Source organism: Cephus cinctus, unplaced genomic scaffold (assembly GCF_000341935.2).
Source record: "Cephus cinctus unplaced genomic scaffold, Ccin1 Ccin1_scaffold0013, whole genome shotgun sequence".
Taxonomy (NCBI): domain Eukaryota; kingdom Metazoa; phylum Arthropoda; class Insecta; order Hymenoptera; family Cephidae; genus Cephus; species Cephus cinctus.
In genome coordinates, this window is record NW_014332762.1 from 2,312,768 (window position 1) to 2,333,910 (window position 21,143).

At 39.8% G+C, this 21,143-nt stretch overlaps 6 protein-coding genes across 6 annotated transcripts; 4 read left to right on the plus strand and 2 right to left on the minus strand.

Annotated features, from left to right (window-relative positions):
- The first annotated feature begins 342 nt into the window (after positions 1 to 342).
- On the plus strand, positions 343 to 2,597 carry LOC107263851 (single-strand selective monofunctional uracil DNA glycosylase). The gene is made up of 4 exons (XM_015731499.2): positions 343 to 761; positions 906 to 2,132; positions 2,188 to 2,337; positions 2,428 to 2,597. The coding sequence occupies exons 2-4, from the start codon at positions 1,446 to 1,448 to the stop codon at positions 2,536 to 2,538; spliced, it is 948 nt and encodes a 315-aa protein (XP_015586985.1). The 5' UTR covers positions 343 to 761; positions 906 to 1,445; the 3' UTR covers positions 2,539 to 2,597.
- LOC107263894 (tRNA-specific adenosine deaminase 2) lies at positions 2,460 to 3,474 on the plus strand. The gene has a single exon (XM_015731571.2). The coding sequence runs from the start codon at positions 2,772 to 2,774 to the stop codon at positions 3,282 to 3,284; it is 513 nt and encodes a 170-aa protein (XP_015587057.1). The 5' UTR covers positions 2,460 to 2,771; the 3' UTR covers positions 3,285 to 3,474.
- LOC107263837 (tubulin polyglutamylase TTLL6) lies at positions 3,297 to 6,982 on the minus strand. Its single transcript, XM_015731475.2, has 5 exons — positions 6,706 to 6,982; positions 5,761 to 6,076; positions 4,151 to 5,337; positions 3,859 to 4,063; positions 3,297 to 3,763 (listed from the first exon to the last, which is right to left on the minus strand). Exons 2-5 carry the CDS (start codon positions 5,800 to 5,802, stop codon positions 3,665 to 3,667), a joined length of 1,533 nt encoding a protein of 510 aa, XP_015586961.1. The 5' UTR covers positions 5,803 to 6,076; positions 6,706 to 6,982; the 3' UTR covers positions 3,297 to 3,664.
- A 26-nt stretch (positions 6,983 to 7,008) lies between these two features.
- Positions 7,009 to 8,103, plus strand: LOC107263900 (40S ribosomal protein S29). Its single transcript, XM_015731582.2, has 3 exons — positions 7,009 to 7,266; positions 7,694 to 7,793; positions 7,930 to 8,103. Exons 1-3 carry the CDS (start codon positions 7,205 to 7,207, stop codon positions 7,936 to 7,938), a joined length of 171 nt encoding a protein of 56 aa, XP_015587068.1. The 5' UTR covers positions 7,009 to 7,204; the 3' UTR covers positions 7,939 to 8,103.
- Positions 8,070 to 15,555, minus strand: LOC107263876. Its single transcript, XM_015731549.2, has 5 exons — positions 14,304 to 15,555; positions 12,758 to 12,985; positions 9,455 to 9,646; positions 8,284 to 8,468; positions 8,070 to 8,207 (listed from the first exon to the last, which is right to left on the minus strand). The coding sequence occupies exons 1-5, from the start codon at positions 14,452 to 14,454 to the stop codon at positions 8,190 to 8,192; spliced, it is 774 nt and encodes a 257-aa protein (XP_015587035.1). The 5' UTR covers positions 14,455 to 15,555; the 3' UTR covers positions 8,070 to 8,189.
- Positions 15,556 to 16,231: 676 nt separating this feature from the next.
- LOC107263843 (protein HEXIM1) lies at positions 16,232 to 20,860 on the plus strand. Its single transcript, XM_015731485.2, has 2 exons — positions 16,232 to 16,892; positions 17,770 to 20,860. Exons 1-2 carry the CDS (start codon positions 16,674 to 16,676, stop codon positions 18,826 to 18,828), a joined length of 1,278 nt encoding a protein of 425 aa, XP_015586971.1. The 5' UTR covers positions 16,232 to 16,673; the 3' UTR covers positions 18,829 to 20,860.
- Positions 20,861 to 21,143: the final 283 nt, after the last annotated feature.

Here is a 21,143-nt window from a genome sequence, read left to right on the forward strand (position 1 = left end):
CCCCCCCCCCCCCCTAACCCGCTTTTTAAAGCCTTAGCAACCTCTATGAGGAAGTTACGGCCTCACTCCGTGCTGAAACAATCAAGTAATAAGTGTTTCATTGAGGGTATTAGAAAAGAACCCTCAAACCGAACCCCAGATACAAAAATTTAAAAAAAAAGAAAAATATACTTCCTGCAGAAGTTTTACCAAGTGTTATTTTAACATGGCTTATGAAAGACAACCAATACAAAAGGGACGATACACCGAGATATATGGGTACACATATATTATGCAATAACTTCCAAAACCTATGTTCTAGGTAAAACTAAGAATAAACAACTGGAGACGAAGATATGATATATCCAATGAATTGTATGTTGGCGCTAATCTCACGAGTCAGCATCATCATGGAAGAGATCTACTATACCGGGAGGTTAGGGAGAAGTGGCAACAGTGCTCAACGCAACGCAGATCGCCACACACATTACTCATGATACATCGCAGGATATTTCTATAATACATTATCGAAAAACATCTGAGACTGTCATTGCCTGTGATTTTGAATGCGCCACATGGTGCCGTAATTGGTATCAGTCAGTATCAGTTGGTATCGGCCTGGCACATCTCATTGGGGGAGGCAGCCTTAAGAAAAGGAAGGAAGGTTGGTGTTGGCTTTTCTGAAATTACTCTAGTAAGTAACAGAGGAGTGGATACTCTGTTCGTAGAATAGCAACCTTTCTGAAAAGTTACAAATTTGAATCCGACCTGCAAATATAAAAGTACGTTCAAAAACTTCAGTAATGTGTACCTTGGTATCGGTTTATCTTTCTCGTAATAATGCTGGTAAAGGAAGCTGTAATGTGCCAAAATTATCCGGAGTAAAGTTTATAAATTTAAATCAAGTTGAGATTTAATTCTTTCAGGAGCGTATCAATGGACCAGTCCTGTATCTAGTTCAATGTTGTACCCCTTTCTTCTTCATAAAGTGCCGTTTCAAGTATTGTATTATTCTTTGCAATAGCTATCTAGCTTGCTCTAGATAAAAGGTGATATACACTTTAACCACATGATGATGTACCAATTCTAGTAAGTACTATACGCGGTATGGAATTTGGTTTACACTTCCCCGCCTCATCAACAGTACAGTCAGCGCCAAACATCAACATTATAGATATATGAAAATTCTTAAAAGTGTCAATAAGGTATCATTTGAGCCTAAATGGTTATTGATACACTTTTATAGGTATACCAAAAATTCACTCTCCCTCTTTTGAATTTATTTTTTTACGTATAAAAGCAATAAAAGACACGATTACTAAGCAGCGTTATAAGAGGACAAATATTAATAATCCGTTGAATGGCATAAGATACAAAAACATACAAGATTGGATATTATATCATTGCAATAGTCCACCTCCTGTGATCGAATAAATTACACGGATTAATTCTCATTAAGTGTGAAAATGACATCCTCTAAAAAATTGAAACTCGAGTGCAATGAAATACCTTTGGATTTAAGTATTAAAAAAAATTGTAACGTTATATGTGAAGGTGATGAAAATGCAACTATTGACAGTAATAATCTTGTATTTGAAGAACACAAAGATTATGCTACTGATGATAATTTGGATGACAGTGGAGTCTTTGTTATACCTGCTATTCCTCCGTTACCTATCAATCTTGCTGAAAAACTCTTAGTACTTGAACAAGCTTTAAATGATAAGCTGAAGAATATAGAGTTTTATCATCCCATAGCATATGTGTATCGTCCATTAGAATATGCATTTGAAGTGCATTCCATGTATGTACACAAGTACTGCCATTCAGCTAAGAAAATACTTTTTCTGGGAATGAATCCAGGGCCATGGGGTATGTCCCAAACTGGAATACCATTTGGAGAAGTAAATATGGTTCGTGATTGGCTAAAATTATCTGGTGATATTGGAAAACCATTCAAGGAGCAACCTGACAGGAAAGTAACAGGGTTTGCATGTTCACGTAGTGAAATCAGTGGATTTAGATTCTGGAGTCTCTTTCGTGACCTATGTGGAAATCCTGAAAATTTTTTTCAATATGCTTTTCTACATAATTACTGCCCGATCGCACTGATGGATGCTGGAGGACGCAATATTACTCCTGCAGAGCTAAAGGCAATAAGTGTCCTATAGACTTTTCAGGACTGCTGACATGACTTATCTTTTGCAGGGACCTGAACAAATATCCCTTTATGGCTACTGTGATGATGCTCTTGTAGCCGCTATAAAGCTTTTGAAGGTTCAGACAATTGTGGGCATTGGACGATTTGCAGAGAAAAGGGCACAGACTGTAGTAAAATCTGCTGGACTTTCTACGCAGGTATCGCTGAAGCATAACTACAAAAAAGAATTTATTTATGATACTATTTTTTTTCTATGTAGAACATATTAATTCTATCTTTATTTACAGATAATGTATATACCACATCCTAGTCCAAGGTCTGTAGGAAACATTAACTGGAATGAGAAGGCTACCAAAAGATTGAAAGAACTAAATCTTCTTCAGTTCTTTACACAATAATCCTTTTTGATCAGTCGTCAATAAAAAAAGTTCACTATAAAGGGCCTACAAAAATTTGCTATAACAGTTATTAGGAATTTTATTATTTCACTTATTTTTACTTCAATCACGGTCTTTTTTCTTTTATCTTTTACTTTCTACTTCATCTAGATTTATAAGGAAACCATTGCAATCATTCAAAAGTTAATGTTAAATCATATTTTGTATTTCATTTTTTGTTATACTCATAGAAAATGGCTAGCACCATTGAATGGATGAATGTAGCTCTAGAGAAAGCCAAGGACGCTTTGAAGGCCGGTGAAGTCCCTGTTGGTTGTCTTTTCATTTACAAAAACAAAGTTATTTCCACTGGTCGTAATACTGTAAACGAGACGAGAAACGCCACTCGCCATGCCGAATTAAACTGTATCGACGATGTTTTCAGATTTTGTCAATTGCGTAAACTGAACTACATGGAAGTCTTTACAGATGTTGACGTTATTGTCACCGTGGAACCTTGTATAATGTGCGCGGCAGCACTACATCAGCTTAAGGTGCGAAGCATAATATATGGCTGTGCTAATGATCGGTTTGGCGGATGCACAAGTGTCTTTGAGGTACCAAAACTGTATGAGACTAGAATCTTTATTGAGGGTAATGTCAAAGGTAACGAAGCCATGCAATTACTTAAAGAGTTTTACAAAGGTACAAATCCAAACGCACCAGAATGCAAGGTTAAGAAGGGACGTAAGAGAAATGCAACCTAGGAAGATGATGAATATCGATTCACTCTTTTTATTTTAATCTTATGTAATGATAAATACGATATTAATTGACAATGACACTTCAATTTCATTAAAGATTCTTCCTTTTATCGTGACATTTGCACTAGAGGTTCATTACGTCTATTGTAACTTAATACGAGTGATAAATAAATACTTTTTGATTTATGAAAGACATATATTGTTATGTCATGTACCTCTTCGGGTGCGCTCGGAATTCACTGCGAGTACGGCGGATTCCATTGGATCCCCATTTATTCAGAAGTGTCGAATGAGAACACTGACTAATACAGCCATCGCAGCACTCGCAACACATTTTTAAGCGCTCCCTTGAAGCCATCACAGGTTAATATAAATAGGATTATTCATCCACACCACGTTGAATCCAACTCACATTTGCCCTGGTACCATCGCACGAGCAATTGATTCCTCAGTGTGTAATCTTTCAAAATCATTTTTCGTGACTGAAACAAAAGAACAGAAAGATCATAGTAAACACACGATTGTCTCTAAGTTTGTAGAATAAAGAGAAAAGGATTTATATTAAAAAATTTCTTACAATAGGTGGAGGAAAGATTCTTTGGAAGTCGATTCTATTATGATGTTCGTAGTAGCTCTGGGACAAGATCAGACGCGTTTCCTCGGTGAAACAGGGCTTACACAGTTGACACTCGACACGGAAACAATCGTCGCAAGCTGCACAAACCTCCGGTAGAACGACTAAGTTCTTATCAGCAATTTCCATTTCCGTTTCCATTCGATTCCTACGTCACACATTTAACGACATACACAATTATGCAACTACGCTTTGAGTTTACTTTCAGACTCAATCAAGGGGACGACTCATTTACCTCATCCTCAAAGAATCCTTCCTCACGCGTTGTCCGACACCGACAAGCGCGAACAGATTGAATAGCACTTGTTCGTACAGTAACTGATTGGGCGGATAATGAGCAGACGATAAATTTGGCGACATATTCGCTTCCATCACGTAAACATTGAAATTTTCGTCCAGAGTGAAATCGAATCTGACCATTTCGAAAAAGTTTCTCATGTTTGGAAATCGCTTGGCGACTTCTCTGATCTGCCTTTCTTTCATTAAAGAGATTTGTCTTATGGCCGCGTTGACGTTGTTCCAAAGCTTCGAGGGATCCTTACCTTTGCTCTTGACATAGCCATCAAATGAATCCTTCATTGAGAATCCTAAATCAACATAATACTTCCTCAGGGATGGCACATTCCAGATTGGCAAGTAATCATCACCCACTACATACTTGTCCAAATTTTCAGGATCAAATGGATAATACTTGACTGGACAGAATCTAAAGAGTACATCACCCTTGTAGGCGTAAACTCGTAAAGGATCTATAGAGGTGATCACAGTGTAGACTCCAATGTCGAATTTGTATCCATCCACTAGAAACGGCCGCTCTATGAATTCCTGAACGAATGAACCTTCTGTAGTGAGATTGAGCTGCTCTATCTTGCGAATTTCGATTCCTCGATGTGCGTTCGACTTTTGCACAAAGGATCTTTCAGGATTTTCTATAGCGTACCGCAATAGAGCATCCTTATCTTCAGGAATTTTGAACGACAATGGAATGTATTCTCCATCTGATGTTGACAAGTCGACTTTATTCGTAATATATCCACAGCCAGGAAAGTGATTAACTTTCTGATGAGGCTTCAGATTACTCAATTGGGCATGCAACGTTCTAAAGGGATAATCATGGGCCCACAACAAGTCCCAGTCTGATTCATTGCTACCTTGTTCAAATCCCAGCCTTTCAAGGACAATGAACACATGCCTGAGATATTCCCTTCCAGGATTTTTCGCGTATACCCAAAACAAGGGCTTTTTATCTTTTATTTGCACTTCCTTAATTTCAATATGTACAAATTTATTCTGATAATAGATCAAGAGGAAGAACAGGCCATATAGAATCGCTGGTCCTGCCACCGCGTAAAGTAATATCTTAAAGAGGGCTTTGACCTTTATATTCAATATTTTTTTGGGAACCAGAGTCGTATGTTCAGTCTGAAAGTCAAATTGAAAGATTTAATATGTGGATTGGGGTGCTTTGTGGAATATTAAAATACTGTTAGAAAATAGGACTTCAAAGATTTGTGTTCTGACCCAGTAAACAATATAAGTGTTGTTAGATTGACGTTATATACATTAGTAGGAAATTTCAAATAAGATGCACGTTACATGTACTTAATATTGTATTTTTCCGATCTACTTAATTATAACGGTTTCAATTATAAAAGTTGTAGGAATTACAAACATCAACAGATAATATTTAGCTAATTCTAATAACGAAATATATTTATAACCGGCCTCAAAATCATATGAGAATTCTCTTATCCTCCAGAGCGTAGTTAGTCTTTTCTTTCCTCTTTCGTTCTTTATTCTTTCTTTCTACGCTTTATGCTCAGTGGGTGTGACGCAGTTACATACCTTCTTTTTGCTCTCTTTGGTTTTGCTTCCCTCTCGTGTCATTTCTCTTTGATAATAAAACTACTGGCTACAAACTTCTTCTATTCTACTGTTGTCGTTGGGAAGATGCCTCAACAACCTTGTCGATAGTCGGTTTGCCACCGTAATGGAACTTTAAATATGTAATACAAGAACACCGTTTGAAAGTACCGTTGTCGAATCCCCGCCACAAGTTTACCTTCCACGTGGGTTACATTCTATATGAGAACCGGTTTCTTCGACAATTTCTGCATCCCTGGCAAGTACTTTTCGTAATGTCGGCTTTTAGCTGTAAAAACTGGCAAACGACATTAAATTGGCATTTTTTTCCTTTAAAAAGAATTGCAACAATGTTAATCATTTTTCTAAGATTCGCAAGTAAATGAATAGGTACAGAGATGAGTAGGGAGATGCCCAACGCTACGGTTTTAGGCGATACCAAAATCATGGCACTAAATCGTAGCGGCGAGTCTGGAAGTAGAATTTTGTGATCATCGCCTCCGTCGACAATGCGAATCCCGTCGTAGCCGAGTTAAACGTGAACACGAATACGTAGCTTGGCGAGTAGAGGTTCTCCGCTACGCACCGCTGGTTCTCAAAGCAACCCTTAGAACGAGACCGAGAATTATAGAATTTCTGAAGAACTATTGAAAAAGTCTTTTGTTGAAACATTTTTAAGACATTTTTAAGAAAGCGCAGTGCCAACTTTACACCCGTGTAGCACCTCAATTTTTACTAAATGTTATTGAATCATGATTTACTTTCAAAATTTATTCAAAATATAAAATTGAGGCTAAATAAAAATCTCGCAGAATATATGGAGTAGATAAAGATTGAACTGAAATTGTAGAATATCTAAAAAAAAACTACGTTCACTTCCTTATTTCTTTATATTTAATTCTTTACTTTTATACCCCTATTCCTTACTTTTCTACTTTTTAACTTCTTCATTTCTATCTTCCCTTCTGTCTTGTCGTTTCACTCCGTTCCCTCTCATTTTCCATTGTGATTGTCTTGCTTGTCCTATTCCTTTGGTCTGATGGAGCAGTGCATCTTGTGCATCAGCTTGTGCATCTCCCCACTCAACTCTGCTAGATATCATGTTTTAAATAGTTTGGATTAAAGTATTTAACTTATCATTAGATCCTAAATTTTGCAACAGTTGTAAAATTTAACCAATCAAACTTATTTACGCCACCGTTGTTTCTACTGAACACAGTCGATAAGTTTCATGAAGACGAGAGAAGCCCGGAGCAAGCAACTTGACCAACATTGTAATTTTCGAACTGTCACCCTGCACCAGTGGTCGAGCGCCATCTGGAGCCTACATGCGAAACCTTTGTTGGTAGTACTCACTAGCGCCATCACTCTGCACTAGCCTTTACGCCTGCTGTCTTTTTCCGGTAAAGACGTCTTTTGCAACGAAATGGGTTTCCAAAACATTTGGTATTCACATCCAAGAAAATACGGCCAAGGATCCCGGTCCTGGTAAGTACTCGATCACTTCCTCATTTAACGGAAGAACACTACATTTGGAGACACATTAAATGGCTAAAAACAACGTAAGACTTCATAACGTGTAACCGCGTGTTCACCACGCGTCCATGCCATGCTATGCTACTCTCTTTTATTCACAAGTAACAATTCTTCATAAATAGCCGATTACAGTATTTCTAAAAAAAACGGGTAAACAAATTTTGAAACGTAATAATACAACTGTAACTTTTTCTATTAAATTCGTATACAAGTTATGGATTCCACTTAAGCTAGTCTATAGTAAGGTTATGTCTGTGACATTACACGATCAAGATAACTTCATAGCGTTACTTCATACTTCGCATTTCCTTAAAATGATTACAATTTGCGAACCAGATCATTCTGAAGAAATTATAACATTCAACTTTATCGTTTCCAGCCGTGCTTGCGCGAATAAGCATGGACTCATCCGAAAGTATGGATTAAATATTTGCCGTCAGTGCTTCAGGGAATACGCGGCCGACATCGGTTTCAAGAAGGTAAAAAACATTTAAATTTTTCTGAATTTAAAATTATATTCAATGCACTCGTAGTCCTAATTTCTTGTGTGGTTTTATTGCTGCCCAAGGGTTTTATAGTCGACAAAACTATAAACTTACTTTCTTTCTTTTTCAGCTGGATTGATGGCCGGATGCTGATTTGTCTAATAAACAGGAATGCATTCGTATCAAACGACGTGTTTCTTGTGTCTTTTAATCGTATATTTAAGTTAAAAGAACAATACAATAACAAATGATGAATGTATAATCTGTATTACGACAAAAAATCAGTATATAAGTTTAAAAAATACTGACGTAGTTTAATTGATCTATCCAATGTTCAAGATTACCAAATAATGTCAAGCGTAATTTTCGAGCGGTTCATATTTCTTTTATTTATCCTCTTGCAAATCTCTGAAAACACACAGTGTTCATTTAACGTATACCGGCAGTGTGTTATATCCGTCCTTAATTTGAAGTACCATCTCACCTGCGTCGCCTGTGCGACTAGGGCAGCCAGTGATTTTTTTGGAGCTCTGCAGTACTTCCCGTTACCTTCTTGACAGCATAAATTAGGAAAACAGTCGGTAGTACGATTGCAAGCTTGCGGAAACAAATCGAGAGTAGCTGGCGGTGGCGCCTGGCATTGCATGTACGCAAGCAGAGACATCAAAGCTAAAATGTTAAGAAACTGCTGCTTACCCAAAAGTAGAATAAATGGAATCATATGTATATAATTGTATAAAGGGACATTCAAGAGTATTACACTACCTAAAGTGTGTTGTGCCATAGAAATGAAATGAACGGGCTAACTCCAGTTGGTGCAATACTCAAAAATAACACGCTGAACATAATATTACTACGAGCTCTATCTATATAGAATAATATTAACACTTTGAGTTTTATTCGATTTGCATAAAAATTGATTGCTGAAAGTTCTTTGGGTCACTGATTTCGAATCTTTGGTTAGAATATACATATATAGGTTTCGATATAGAACACCATATATCATATATCTTATACAAGCAAGAACATAAAAAATAAATAAAAAAATTGCTTTTCAATGCGGAGTGCATATTCGGATCACGGAGCCTCCGGGTGTTGTTGGGTTGATCTAATCATAGCCGTGTTGATGAATCCAATTTTTTTTTCATTATGATTTATCATTGAATTTTCCATCTTTCGTTAAAAAAATCTTTACTTCAAACTCGAAGCTGCAAATCTTTAAAATCCCTGGATAATCAAATTGATACGAATTCAGCAATTTTTCGAGACCAGTCTGCCATTTTTAATCTGCCGTTTTGATTTTCTAAAGTTCAGCTTCAAATTGAAAGTAAACGGTTCGAAAAATTTTCGAAAGTGAATTATTATACCCCTTGAATGAGGACCACGTGAATGTACATGTGAAAATAAGGTTTGAGATATCGTAAGGGTTCTGCCTCTTTGAATTTACAAATATTAATTTCAGATTCGAATTCAGAAGTCTTTTAAATTTCTCCACATAAAATTTCATTGAAATTGATCAATGAACAATAGATTTTGTTTGACTTCAACATGATGTTTCTTACATCAAACGCCATGCTTAAAGCGTTAAATATCAAAAAAAGAATCGGCGCAAAGAAAGTCCTGATAATATAATATAACTAAGAATAGAAGATTACTGGCATGAGTTTGCTGAAAAGGAAGTTGTGCCCAAACTGGTGCAGCGGTCCTGCAGTAAAGCTGTAGATCCTTCTGATCAGGACAGCAAATCCTTCTGCTGTTTCCACAATCTCTGTCCGTCTTGCATCGCTGTATGGGAAGCGTTTCCGGCACCGGCTCCTTGGGACACATGCGATCTATCCCTAGTACGGCTAAAAGGCGAATGATTCTTTACTACGGGATATAAAAGCAGCTTAGATTCTAATATGCTCCTCAGACTATTGCCTGTATAAGAGAGCTACTAGTATCCATGCGCGCACGATGAATTACTCTTACGAAACCATCGACGCATTTCATATGGTCGAACCAGTTCAAATTACCTTGAAGTGAGTTTGAAAGGCGATAGGTGAACCATTGCTCGACTTTATATAACTCCGATAACTGAAGTATTAAACTAACTTGGCTCTGCTGCGGAACCTGAATTGAAGTTTCATTTGAGCCATGTTACAGCGGTACCTGAGATGCTCACTATGATATAAGTATATCTATCACAAATCGTTGACAAAGTTTGACGTCTAACAGAAAATGGTTGTGAGGAGATAATCCTCATGTTTGTTGTGCCGCCATTCGTGATTCACGGTTTCTGAAGGAACAATTTTCTCTGAGGATCAAACGGCTCGTGTACTTAACTATGGAATTAGGAATTGTGATCAATCGGCCGAATGGCAGTTTTGCTATTATTTGAAAGCTTCGAAACCCGATTCGTACTGCATGTCGGCACAGTTGCCGAGAGTCGCGGTTCAGTATTACTTTTTTCTCTGCCTGTTTGTTCGTTAATTATCGAGAACCCTCTTCTTGCTCTTGCCATTAGAATGATAAAAGTGTATATTCTTCTGGCTGCGCTAATGTAACTGCTGCAGAAATCAAGACCTAAAAAGAAATGATCTAATCTTGCTGTTGGGAAAATATCAGTTGGGGACTTTGGAACGTCAAGTCTCATCTTAGGGTCTCAAAGTTTGTACGACGAATGACTCCCTTCCAGTGTGCGATCCTAAGCAACGCGTAGCGACGTTATTACGAGTTGCGTTCGCCGCGAAAAAATGCGTATAGAGATGCTGTGAATTGTTCTGGTCGAGAATAAGGCTCATTTAAAGATGCAATAGATAATAGCGTGCATGGAATTGACCTAGAGTCTGGACAGCAAATACCAAAAGTTAGTACTACGCCCGTTAGGCGCGAGCACGCGTGCGGTGTCACCAGTGTTTGTTAAAGCAGTCATACGGCATTCAGGATAAATAACGAACACTAAAAAAGTATTAAACGGTGTTTTATAGTCGACGGGACGTCATATTCAAAAAATGGCTTTGTAAGAAGATACAAGAAAAAGTGTGTGCCGCTCCACTGATATTTCAGCAGTTTATATAAGAAAAGACTCGGTGAAACCGCGTCTCTTACTTCAAGTCTTTCACTGACACCGAATTAGGAACCCACATTATAATTCCTTATTACGTTATTCTCCGTCTAATAAAATAAAATTCGTAGCCATTTCACAGCACTAAAGCGTGCATAGGCATAGTCAGTAATGATTATCCCGTGGCTGTGAGTTGACGATATTTAATTGTACCATTGATCCAATAGTTTAGTGTTTTTTTGTCAGTTCCCAAAGAATACAATCCTTAGTAAATCACAGGTGTCGTTTCATAATACACCAATTTTGTTCAATCTTTTCCAAACGAGAAAATATGCTAAAATAGAAAATAAATATATTTATATATAATTACCCGAAACTCGTGCGCTCTTCCTTTGCGATGCGCAAATAATTTATGAAACGGCGAAATATACTCGATCCGGAGGGAAGGGAAGAAAGGTATTTCAACGGTATAGCTAATAGACTGATAAGAGAGTGTAGTGCATGGCGGGTAACACGCAAGTCAGTCCTATGACGACACATCCTGACTCATCGAGGAGCCGAAAAACTAAATGCAGTCACGCATTCAACACGAATATTCCTTATTGTAGCGTTTTATGTAAATAGGTGCCTGTGGCTCACAATCAGTCAATACAGTGTCATCTAGTTAACGTTACACGAACTATAGGAATCGCTGCTGCCCGGGAAGGTTCCTATTGGGCTCGAACTCAACGGACGGCGCATCTATTTCCACCGTGAACGAACGCTCGCTGGAATACGCCTTGTCTTGCTGTCCTGCTTGAGTATCGGAATATCGGGGACAAGAAGTGAGTTTCGTTGCGTTGAGGTTAGGTGCGCGTAGTACATGCTACGACTGCTCCGTATCACTGAGTGCACGCGTTATTCCTGGAACTTGCGGGAGTTCTCGTCGAAAGTGGGAAACCATGTGGTGCGAGACATCCTCGGAAATTTATCTAGCGCAGGAGAGAAATACTTATTGCCAAAAGAATTATCTCTTTCCTTTCCCTCAAAATTTTTCCTCTATTTTATGTATTCTCTCTCACCGTGCCTACGATTCATGGTAGTAAAGGGAATTCGGTGCCGAGCTCTTATAAGGTTAGCTTATACTCTCACTTGATACTGATTTTGGAACTTTGCCGCGCACTGCGTTGTTCGACAGGCGTGCCGGAGCCACAGAAAGGGACAGAAGGTACGAAAAGACAATACCTACGAGAGAAATAATAAAGGGCAGGAAAATATCCTGCTTGCAATCTGGCCCAACGAATGACTTTCAGTTTTTTTCGTCCGGGATTCCTTCTCGGATTGTATCTACACGTATCTATGACATAGACGACGATGTACCGAAGTGGCTTTTGCAATTAGAGTACGGTGAAATTTTCGTGTGCTTACACCCGAAAATATTCCCCTACCCGTACGGGATGGGTCAAAGCAATTTTAGAATTTCCCTTTACGTGATGATTGCTACGCGACTATGCGACGCAGATTCTAGCAAACTCAGAGAGCCTCATGAAACCAGTGGCTCGTAATAATATAACAAAGTAAGAAGTAAAGACATCGTCGCTGTAGTTCGGCACGTACTCTTTCCCATGACTCCTCGCCCGACCTTCAAATAGCTGGTTCAACAACGAGTGTAAAATGGCTGTTGGTCAACAGGGCCGGCCGATGCACGCTGCACGCTTAGTTCTAACAGTTGATCCCCGTGCATTAAAGATACTCACGTCAACGAATCCATTCTTGAGACTTGCCCCATCTGCCCCACCTGCCCCTTCTCTTTGACACTGAGATCCGCAAGGCAACGCAGGACATCCCCCGGTTCCCTCCTCGTAGCTTTCCCGTTCGACGCATCTCACGCCCCCGTCCCCCCTGTCCCTCCATCCACTGAAATAATACTAACCCTCGTGTGGTGGCTCCTTTGGTGGGGCTGGTATGCCCTTCCGACATAGGGATCCACAACAACGTTCATCGGGGCCCAAAATTGCACAGTCTCCATGTCGATTACAGGGGATGGCGAAAAGCTGTGCGAGTCTCCCAAGCTGCTGACCAACCGGACAAATGAGCTCTCGACTCCTTACCGAATCTGAGTCCTTGATCGATGTCGCAGGCGACACGTTTCCTGGACTTACTGAAACATGTGACGACATTAATTCTCGAGATTATTATTGAAGCATGATCTGTCTTATTCTCAGTAACATGCGCTGCAGAGCAGTCTAATTTTTAGAAATGAAGAAATCTTATATGAATTAAATGTACTGGCTATCATTGAGTTAGTTATCCTGGAAAATATATATGCGTGCGTACGAATTCTCGCGCCACTAACAATAAGTCAGACGAACATAGACATTGGTGCAGGTGGCACATAGGAGTGGCCGTAATAACTTTCCATGTCACAGTAATAGCAACGGACGAGCGCGCGCCATCAGCGACTACGAAATTGCCACGCTCCACTGAGGTTCTTGACTCGCTCGTTTATTGTAAACGAGAACGAGCGTGTTGTTTACGACGATTGGGCACGTAGACCATCTAGTGACTCGCGAGCCCTTTCACGTCCAAATACGCATGATTGCGATAACAGACAAACACCGACCGGCCGACCCTGTTGCCCTGAGCATCTAATAGTTTCACCTTCTCAAGATTCTTGAAGTTCCCAAATTTGCGGGTTGAATTCTCAAATCAGTCCAAGGCCCAATCAACCTAACAAGCGATTGCGGGTTTTCATTCGTCCTCCAAGTGTCTATATACACATTCGTATGTCTACATATGCCAAAAGCAGCGCAACACGTTCGATAGGAGCAATACGAGTGGAGTCTAATAAACTTAAGCTCCACGGAAGAAGTTTGGTGACTCTATGGTAATTCAAGGACGCGAAACGTACGTCTGAAGCGAATCTGGGTCATCTCTTGTAGAATGAGGAACATTGTGCAGGCTGGTGTCCCAGCGAAAAGTGAACTTTTCAAATGAAAAATGTCGTAGGTACGGTAAAAAAATGAACGAAGGGTACTTTTTAATGAACACGTTATCGAGTCACATCAATGATATGGTGAGCCGTTCTTGTGTGATTCCGTCCGTGAGTTAAATCTCCCGGTGGGCCCGGTAGCCGACGTGAATACTCAGTGTGTCTCCCACGTAGCAGGAGGCTACGCATTGTATTTATAGTGAATCCTCACTATTCATATAAATATAAACTCCTTCTCATTAGACCTCATCGAAGTCAATGGTTTCCAGGATTGAAAAGGATTTTTCTTAATGTTCTAGTTCACGATCACTTTCGACTTTCCATGCTTGCATTACTTGATGTAGTAAACTATTTATTCTAAGGTTTTTCAATAATCTACACTTTGAAGACATTTCCGCAAATTGACCTTATAGGACCGACACACATAGGACACACATATTATATAGAATAATATACATATAAGTATAGAACGTGGCCGTGTGCACACCTGTGTTTGTATTTACATCTTGCGCCCACGAGCACGTGCTCGCCATTATGGCTATGCACAACAATAGAAACTCTTGACTTTTCCGTCTGCTATTGGATGACGATACATCGGTGAATTTGCGAATCGTGATTACGCAGGGAGGATAAGCCATCGCGTCGCGCGTCCCAATGACATTCGTGATGTGATCAAGGTATAAACGGACAACTACGATCAGTCGAGAAACCGAAACGTCTTCGGTGCAAGCGAACTGGAAACTGTTACTTTTAGCGAAGAGTCGAGGAGGCGTGAAAGTTCCTGAACGTGAACTTCCACGGGGATTCAGAGATTCGTTAATTCGCTTGAGATCGTTTCTCCACTGCTTTCGCCCGCGAAAGAGAAAGGAATGAAGTTGTTATGCGCGGCCATTAAATAATAGATTACGTGAATATGGAATCGACGATGTGCAGCAGCAGCCGCATGTCGATCTGGAATTCCTTTCTTGTGGCAGGCAGACTCTATTGCGCCTCGCAGTTAGCGATGTCTCCGTGACCTTCGACCGTCGAGGTACGGAGAATCGAGAGTCTTCAGAGTCTACATTGGGCAACCAAGCCCATTACCGTAATTTTCAGGATGGCATGACATGTTTTGCACGCTGTGCTGGGATCACGTGATAAGGTCACCATTGAAAGATATGGATATCCTCCTAAGAGTTTAGCGACTATTTATAATATTATATATATAAACAGAGTGAGACACGTAATTTATATACAAAGCATGTGTTGTACTTATGGAAAACGAATGCGATAGGAACGTGAGGCAAGTTGTTGATTTGTTTAAACGGCAAAGAATGCCAGGGAAGTGTCTCAGTTGAGAGCGCGCGAGTGGGAGGGAAACAGAGAAAAATGTAGATTATGGTATTTCCAGAGCGAATTACATGTGCAAGAAATACTCGCAATTCGGCGAGTTGTGTACACATACGTGTGTAATCTGATGGCGTGCACAGACAGACCGTAACATGGCGTCACAATGTGTACGACTTGGCAAGGAACCTGGTTGGTCGGCGGGTACTGCACGACCTATACAGTACAGCCGCAATCTGTCACTATATGCTATAGGCACGATAGGCACTTAGTATAGTAATCGTGCATGCCTGCTAACCTAACGAATCCCTTCCATCTGTCCGTTCAAGTTCAATCGACGGTCTATATTCCACATCTATTCTTACATTCACAGTTTTTCTCGGCAGAAACAACAAAATTCAGATGATTAGTTTTTTACGAATCCATTACCGAATTTTTACAGCGGCCTACGGCAATACACTTCATGTTGCTAGTGTGATACGTGGCAAGTAATGGCAGCCGTTGCATGTGTCTTCCCGTCGTAACTCGCATGACATTAGTATCTAGCAATGAGCGCTTTAGTGTGTGTGTGTGTGTGTGTGTGAGAGAGAGAGAGAGAGAGAGAGAGAGAGAGAAAGAAAGCCTTATGCTTGCACTGGTACGTATACAATGCTTGGACATCCCATTGGAGTAATTCACAAGCGTAACACCATGAATCGACGTTTGCTTCAAAATGTTTCCTATGACTCGATATTACTTAACACCGAAAATATTCAGAAATATGTAAAGTGAAATGTACGGCAATGACATGGTTGCATCCACGAATAAAAGTCACTACCCAGCATACATCGAAATGCAATTTTCCCTCTGCATTCATTGTTATTTTATGTAATTTTCTGTATCTCTATGTGTTTGCATAATAAACTGCCCTGCGCACAATCGCATTAGTTACCTGTTTGTTGGTAAGAAGACCACGATAACATTTTCTATCTGTATCAATATTGTAGTCTCAGAATTCCGAATATTGTTTAGAATGATATTCACAGTGATAGCAAAGCATGGTGGTAAGGTTAATCGAGCGAAGGATTAGGTGCATAATCGAGAGCAATGGTGACACGCAAAATACTAGGGTACAAGTGTGCCGAGTCTGCGGAGTCGGGTTGAGTCGGGATACGTTCGGGTAGGCAGGCAGGCAGCACGGAGAGGTCGGAGCGTTGGAAATGTAGGACCATCGACGCAGTTCTTGCGGTAAGCAACAGTAGGCAGTTGGCCACGGAAGGAAGAGGGCGCTAGTGTTCGAAGGGAGAAATCAAAAAGTACTTTACCCCCACGAGAGGGCTCTGTTTCCCCCACCACCGCGTAGCACGCTGTACTTCGCTATCGTACGGAATCACGGACAAATCAAACATGGCGATTCAGTCGCTGTATACTGTGAAGGCATACGGCTTGTGGCAGCAGTTTAAACGGTTCTAGTGTATGAGCTCGAGACTTTAACGGTTATGGGAGTGTATGTGCAACCTCAATTAGACAGATTTTATTGAATATAACGAATATGGATGAGTGTAAGGTCGATGTGACAGTGGTAAAACCATCGAACGGCGGAGACAGCATACGTGACGTGAAGGGCGTTGAGACGGACCCGATGCCTGCGGCAGAGTCCGCGACAGAGGCGCCAATTCTGGATCTCCCACTGGCAACAGCGACATCTATCTCACGAGCTACCGCCAAGATTACGGATTCCTGTAGCCGGATTGACATCGAAAACAAGGATGTAAGTATCTCTCCTCATATTTAGAGAGATCGACTTCCAGTTTGCAACGTCATGAGTTTCGAATATCACTTTTTGCACGCGTGCACTGGCTTTTCTACTGCAGATAATCTGAACAATTCAAGACCTAGTCCGGAGACATGCTTGTTTTATTTGCGCAATAGATGAAGACGAACCTACCGACTTACCTTAGGACCGCCTCGGTCGATATATCTTCAAACACACAAGAATTTTTAGTTTCCTGCTACACCGAGGAGATATTGGTAAAGAGGGTCAGCTCCTATGTATTTTCTGTTTAAAGCGAAATGTATGGCATTGTAACCATCTTTAGAACTTCTATGTTGATTTCAGCATATCTCCCGTGTCGACTGTAACCACTAGCCGTTAGACATAAAGTCCCATAAAGCTGATCCACTTTATTAGTATTTCTTCGGTGCTTGTTATTGTTCTCTCAATAGCAACCGAGGATTGCTGTTCATCCAACAATTCGTTTGAAAATGACGGATCATTGGCTACGTTTCCACTCGAACGGAATGAAAGTTGAAATCCATTGAATACCTGTAGTTTATTAATATATAAAGTATACAAGATACATATTTCATCTTTCAACCTGACTCCGGTGGAAACATTTCGATAGACAGCAGTGCGGGTCTTGTTTTCAAGATCGTTGTAGCCCCTTAATATATGTTTCTTCTTTCACGTTATTATTTACGATTACATCGAAAATTTGCATGAAAGCCGCAGATAAAAATCATGTTGGAAAAATTATTAAGTAACTCGTACACCAAGTATCAGCATATAGTTTGATTGTAAGAGTGTACCACTTATCATTATAAAAATGATTTAACATATTTAAATCGCATGTTTTCTCTGTTTTTAGTGTCCGAAACGTTTTATCAGGACAGCCGGAAAAATTGAGAGTGGAAGCGGTAGTGGTGATCAAGAGGGCGGTCAATTAGATGATAGTGGCGACATTGCGGCGAAGAAACGGAAGACCCGCAGAGGTAAACCTAAACATAGGAAACTTAAGCCATACTCGAAGCAGCAGTTGTCCTATCAGCAGAGGCTGCGCTGCCGAGCCTCCGGTAGGCTGACAAAAACTGGCAGGCAACCCCCTGCACCGTACAATACTACGCAATTCCTTATGGAAGATCACAGCGACCTTCCAGACTTGGAACAAAAGTTGGCCGGTGCAACGACGTCGGAAATGCCGGCCTCTTTCCAAAAACCACCCCCGCCACCACGCACGCGAGACTCAAGCTTTAGCGTAGACTCTGATGAAGACTACTTCTACTCGTCGCCGGAAGACGAAGAGGAATTTCTAACTAAGGAATTCTCAAGTGCTTACGAAGATCTTCATGCCGAGAGACTCGGCACTTTGACGAAATCGGAATTAATACAAGAATATGTGCAGCTTGAGGCAAAAGTCGACTTGCTAACCAAACGGTTACGTGGTAAGAATTTTCATCAGATGGAGGAGCGGGATTCGGAAAATAAAAACGGTAGTACGACTGATTCGGAAATAGCGAAAAAGTTGAAGATATGTCAGCAGCGAATGGATGACTTGATTCAGCAGAATGATCAACTCCGACGAGAAAATGAAACTCTGAGGGCTCAAAGACGGACGAGCATCATGTCCAGCGTAGACAGTGAGAGCGACAGCGATAGTATCAGCAACGGGAATCGGAGTGCGTGCAGCTGTTCCTTGAGGACTCCTGAATTATCCCCAGTTTCAATAGTCTACCAAGCAAGGCGAGAGAAACCTCAAAGGAAGACCAGTCCTGAATCAAGTGTTGACAGTGAGAGCGACAGTGCTAGTAGCAGTACCAATGACAGTTCTTGCAGCTGTCCTAACGGAAGTCCAGGAACACCAACGGCATCTAGTGAACTTACAAATGGACATGCTACTGCCCACGAGATCATTGGCCTCCCTACATAAATGCGAATTTTGATATTCTTTCCCCAGAAATATAGATCTTGCGCTCTCGGGCTATTTTGCGTGCGTCAGGAACAATTGCGCAATAGTACATCGGCGGTGTCATTTAAAAGTTTGATTAAGAAAAGAGCGCGCGTCTAGTACAGGTTTGTTTATCCTTTATAAAAAAGTAGTTTCACTGCGTAAGGATATGAACGTGAGGAAAAATAGCAGCAACAATGACAAGATCTTCGCCGTAAAGAAGAATGGCCGTCCCAGGAGATAAAAAAATTACGGCATAGCCACGGAAGTCTTTTTTTAAGAAGCACGTTCCGTCGACCATACTCCCAGTCTCTTTGGTCTATCAAGCGAGAGTATATACCTGAGATTTAAATACTTTGCAGACTCCCTTAACACTTTCCTTTGACTCTTAACTATTTGTAATCTCTAGTTTTACTCCCTCCTACCTTTTTTTCCAAGACTGTCTTGTATATAAGAATATTATAAATGTGCATAATATTATTGTAAGTATGTACACGGTTAGTTCTTTGCTAGGTCTGCAAATTTCATATTCATATAGATAAGCGGCAGCACTATTCACTTGTCAATCCTTGGGAGCTGATCCACGCAGCGAAGAAAGTTTAATTGCACATCATTCGTATGAAGGCTTTGGTATTGATCATTTTTTCAGAATATTCGAGAAACAAAGATACGAAAAAAAAAGGGAAACATGAAAAAGACATTTGTAACGACCACTTCGTCGTGTCCTTGACGGTGACAACAGGTGCATCGAAAAAAGATATAAGCTGTGCCTGAAGGCCTCTCCTGCGTGATTATCTTTCCAACTGAGCAACGCATACTGTCGTTGCACTTATATTAGATGATTTTTATTGATCTCCGGCTTTTAAACCGTGCTCGCGATAAGTACCAATTGCACGAACCGAAGATCCTGCAGACCATCAACTAACGGATGCTTACAAGCTCGCATGTGAGCATCAGTGACAAAAAGAAAATTTGATGAAATTTCATGTAAATGATTAATCTCGTTAATGATGAAAATGTGATTTACTCTGTATTAAGCTTAAAGATACGTTGTACAATTGTACATACAGACTTAGGTGGTAAGATTAGTTAGTTAATGGTCTGAACGATACAATTTAACTAGACGAGATGCCTTGCACTTAAGGTTTCTTTTCTTAAATTACTATTATAGGTATTTCTTTTGTAATAGGTACATAAGGCCAAAGTGTTTATCCGCCTACTTTCTTTTGATTTGTTCTCTTTTAATTTCACCGCACTGTCACTCTCTTTTATATTATGGCAAACTGCTCGACATTACTGTTTAGCTGTATTTTCGTAGCAATAACGCAAAGTCTATGCAAGTTTGTGCGAAACTTCTTTCTTCTTTGGTGTACTTAATAAATGGTCTATAAAATAAATTATCATTCATATGCTGATAGCTTTCATTCCTGTACTGCTTTTATCTTGCTACGTGTTTGAGAATGATTATATTATCAGAATATTATTTTGATTTTCTTTGATATAGTCTAGGAGACTTTTGACGCACTTGCCATGAAAAAAAAAGTAATTCCGTAACAATTAATACGGATTAAAAAGCTTCCGAATTTATATGTAAATAAGGTTAAAACTGAATAAGCAGAACGGTAGTAGCGCGCTATAGAATTAAACATCATTTTCAAGAAATTGAATTGAACATCCAATATAATATAACCGACGTTTATTTGATGACCAAGAGGAAGATAAATAAAAAAATAATTTATTAATACTGTGATATAACGAATAATTACTATTCTGAAGTGAGACCTATAATCAACACACTTGATTTTATAATAAAAAGACTCGAGGAACAAACATGCATAGACTTTAACAGGTGCAAAAGGGTCTACTGAAAGAGGGCCGTAATTTTATTAAAGACTTGAGAAAATCTGTTGTAGTCGCTGTAAGCGTCTTTCTCTCATCTTCTTTTTCGCTACTTTATTACGAATTATGTATTATAGATTTTTAAATTAAAATTAAAAGTGACAAGATTTTAAAATTGGTGCACTACTTACGATTATTTTCAAGCGCATCGACATACTCTTCATTTGTTATACTCATTGCACGTGATCTCCCATTCGATAAGGGTTGCATAACTTTGAAATTTTCTTTAGATTAATATAGGAGTTGTCCGACGCGTGACGGGACTTTGTCACACAAAAATATAGATACAAAATAATGCCAAATACTTTTTCCTGTATTCGATAACGTCAAATGTCATTTCGTCCTCGTTAAATTCATGGGATTTTTTAATTTTCGTCTTTCGAGAAGAGAGAAGTTGA

Excerpts from the sequence above, each read along its gene's own strand:
- LOC107263837 (XM_015731475.2), bottom strand. The coding sequence starts at position 5,802 with ATGACACGAGAGGGAAGCAAAACCAAAGAGAGCAAAAAGAAG. Across the intron at positions 4,064-4,150 it reads AAGGATTCTTTGAGGATGAG|GAATCGAATGGAAACGGAAA; the intron begins GTAAATGAGTCG and ends TGTGTGACGTAG. Across the intron at positions 3,764-3,858 it reads GAATCTTTCCTCCACCTATT|TCACGAAAAATGATTTTGAA; the intron begins GTAAGAAATTTT and ends CTTTTGTTTCAG.
- LOC107263843 (XM_015731485.2), top strand. The coding sequence starts at position 16,674 with ATGGATGAGTGTAAGGTCGATGTGACAGTGGTAAAACCATCGAACGGC. Across the intron at positions 16,893-17,769 it reads TTGACATCGAAAACAAGGAT|TGTCCGAAACGTTTTATCAG; the intron begins GTAAGTATCTCT and ends CTCTGTTTTTAG.
- LOC107263900 (XM_015731582.2), top strand. The coding sequence starts at position 7,205 with ATGGGTTTCCAAAACATTTGGTATTCACATCCAAGAAAATACGGCCAA. Across the intron at positions 7,267-7,693 it reads GGCCAAGGATCCCGGTCCTG|CCGTGCTTGCGCGAATAAGC; the intron begins GTAAGTACTCGA and ends TATCGTTTCCAG.
- LOC107263894 (XM_015731571.2), top strand. The coding sequence starts at position 2,772 with ATGGCTAGCACCATTGAATGGATGAATGTAGCTCTAGAGAAAGCCAAG.
- LOC107263876 (XM_015731549.2), bottom strand. The coding sequence starts at position 14,454 with ATGGCTTATCCTCCCTGCGTAATCACGATTCGCAAATTCACCGATGTA. Across the intron at positions 12,986-14,303 it reads AGATGTAAATACAAACACAG|TAAGTCCAGGAAACGTGTCG; the intron begins GTGTGCACACGG and ends CACATGTTTCAG. Across the intron at positions 9,647-12,757 it reads AAAGGAGCCACCACACGAGG|CCGTACTAGGGATAGATCGC; the intron begins GTTAGTATTATT and ends TTCGCCTTTTAG.
- LOC107263851 (XM_015731499.2), top strand. The coding sequence starts at position 1,446 with ATGACATCCTCTAAAAAATTGAAACTCGAGTGCAATGAAATACCTTTG. Across the intron at positions 2,133-2,187 it reads TTACTCCTGCAGAGCTAAAG|GGACCTGAACAAATATCCCT; the intron begins GCAATAAGTGTC and ends TATCTTTTGCAG. Across the intron at positions 2,338-2,427 it reads CTGCTGGACTTTCTACGCAG|ATAATGTATATACCACATCC; the intron begins GTATCGCTGAAG and ends CTTTATTTACAG.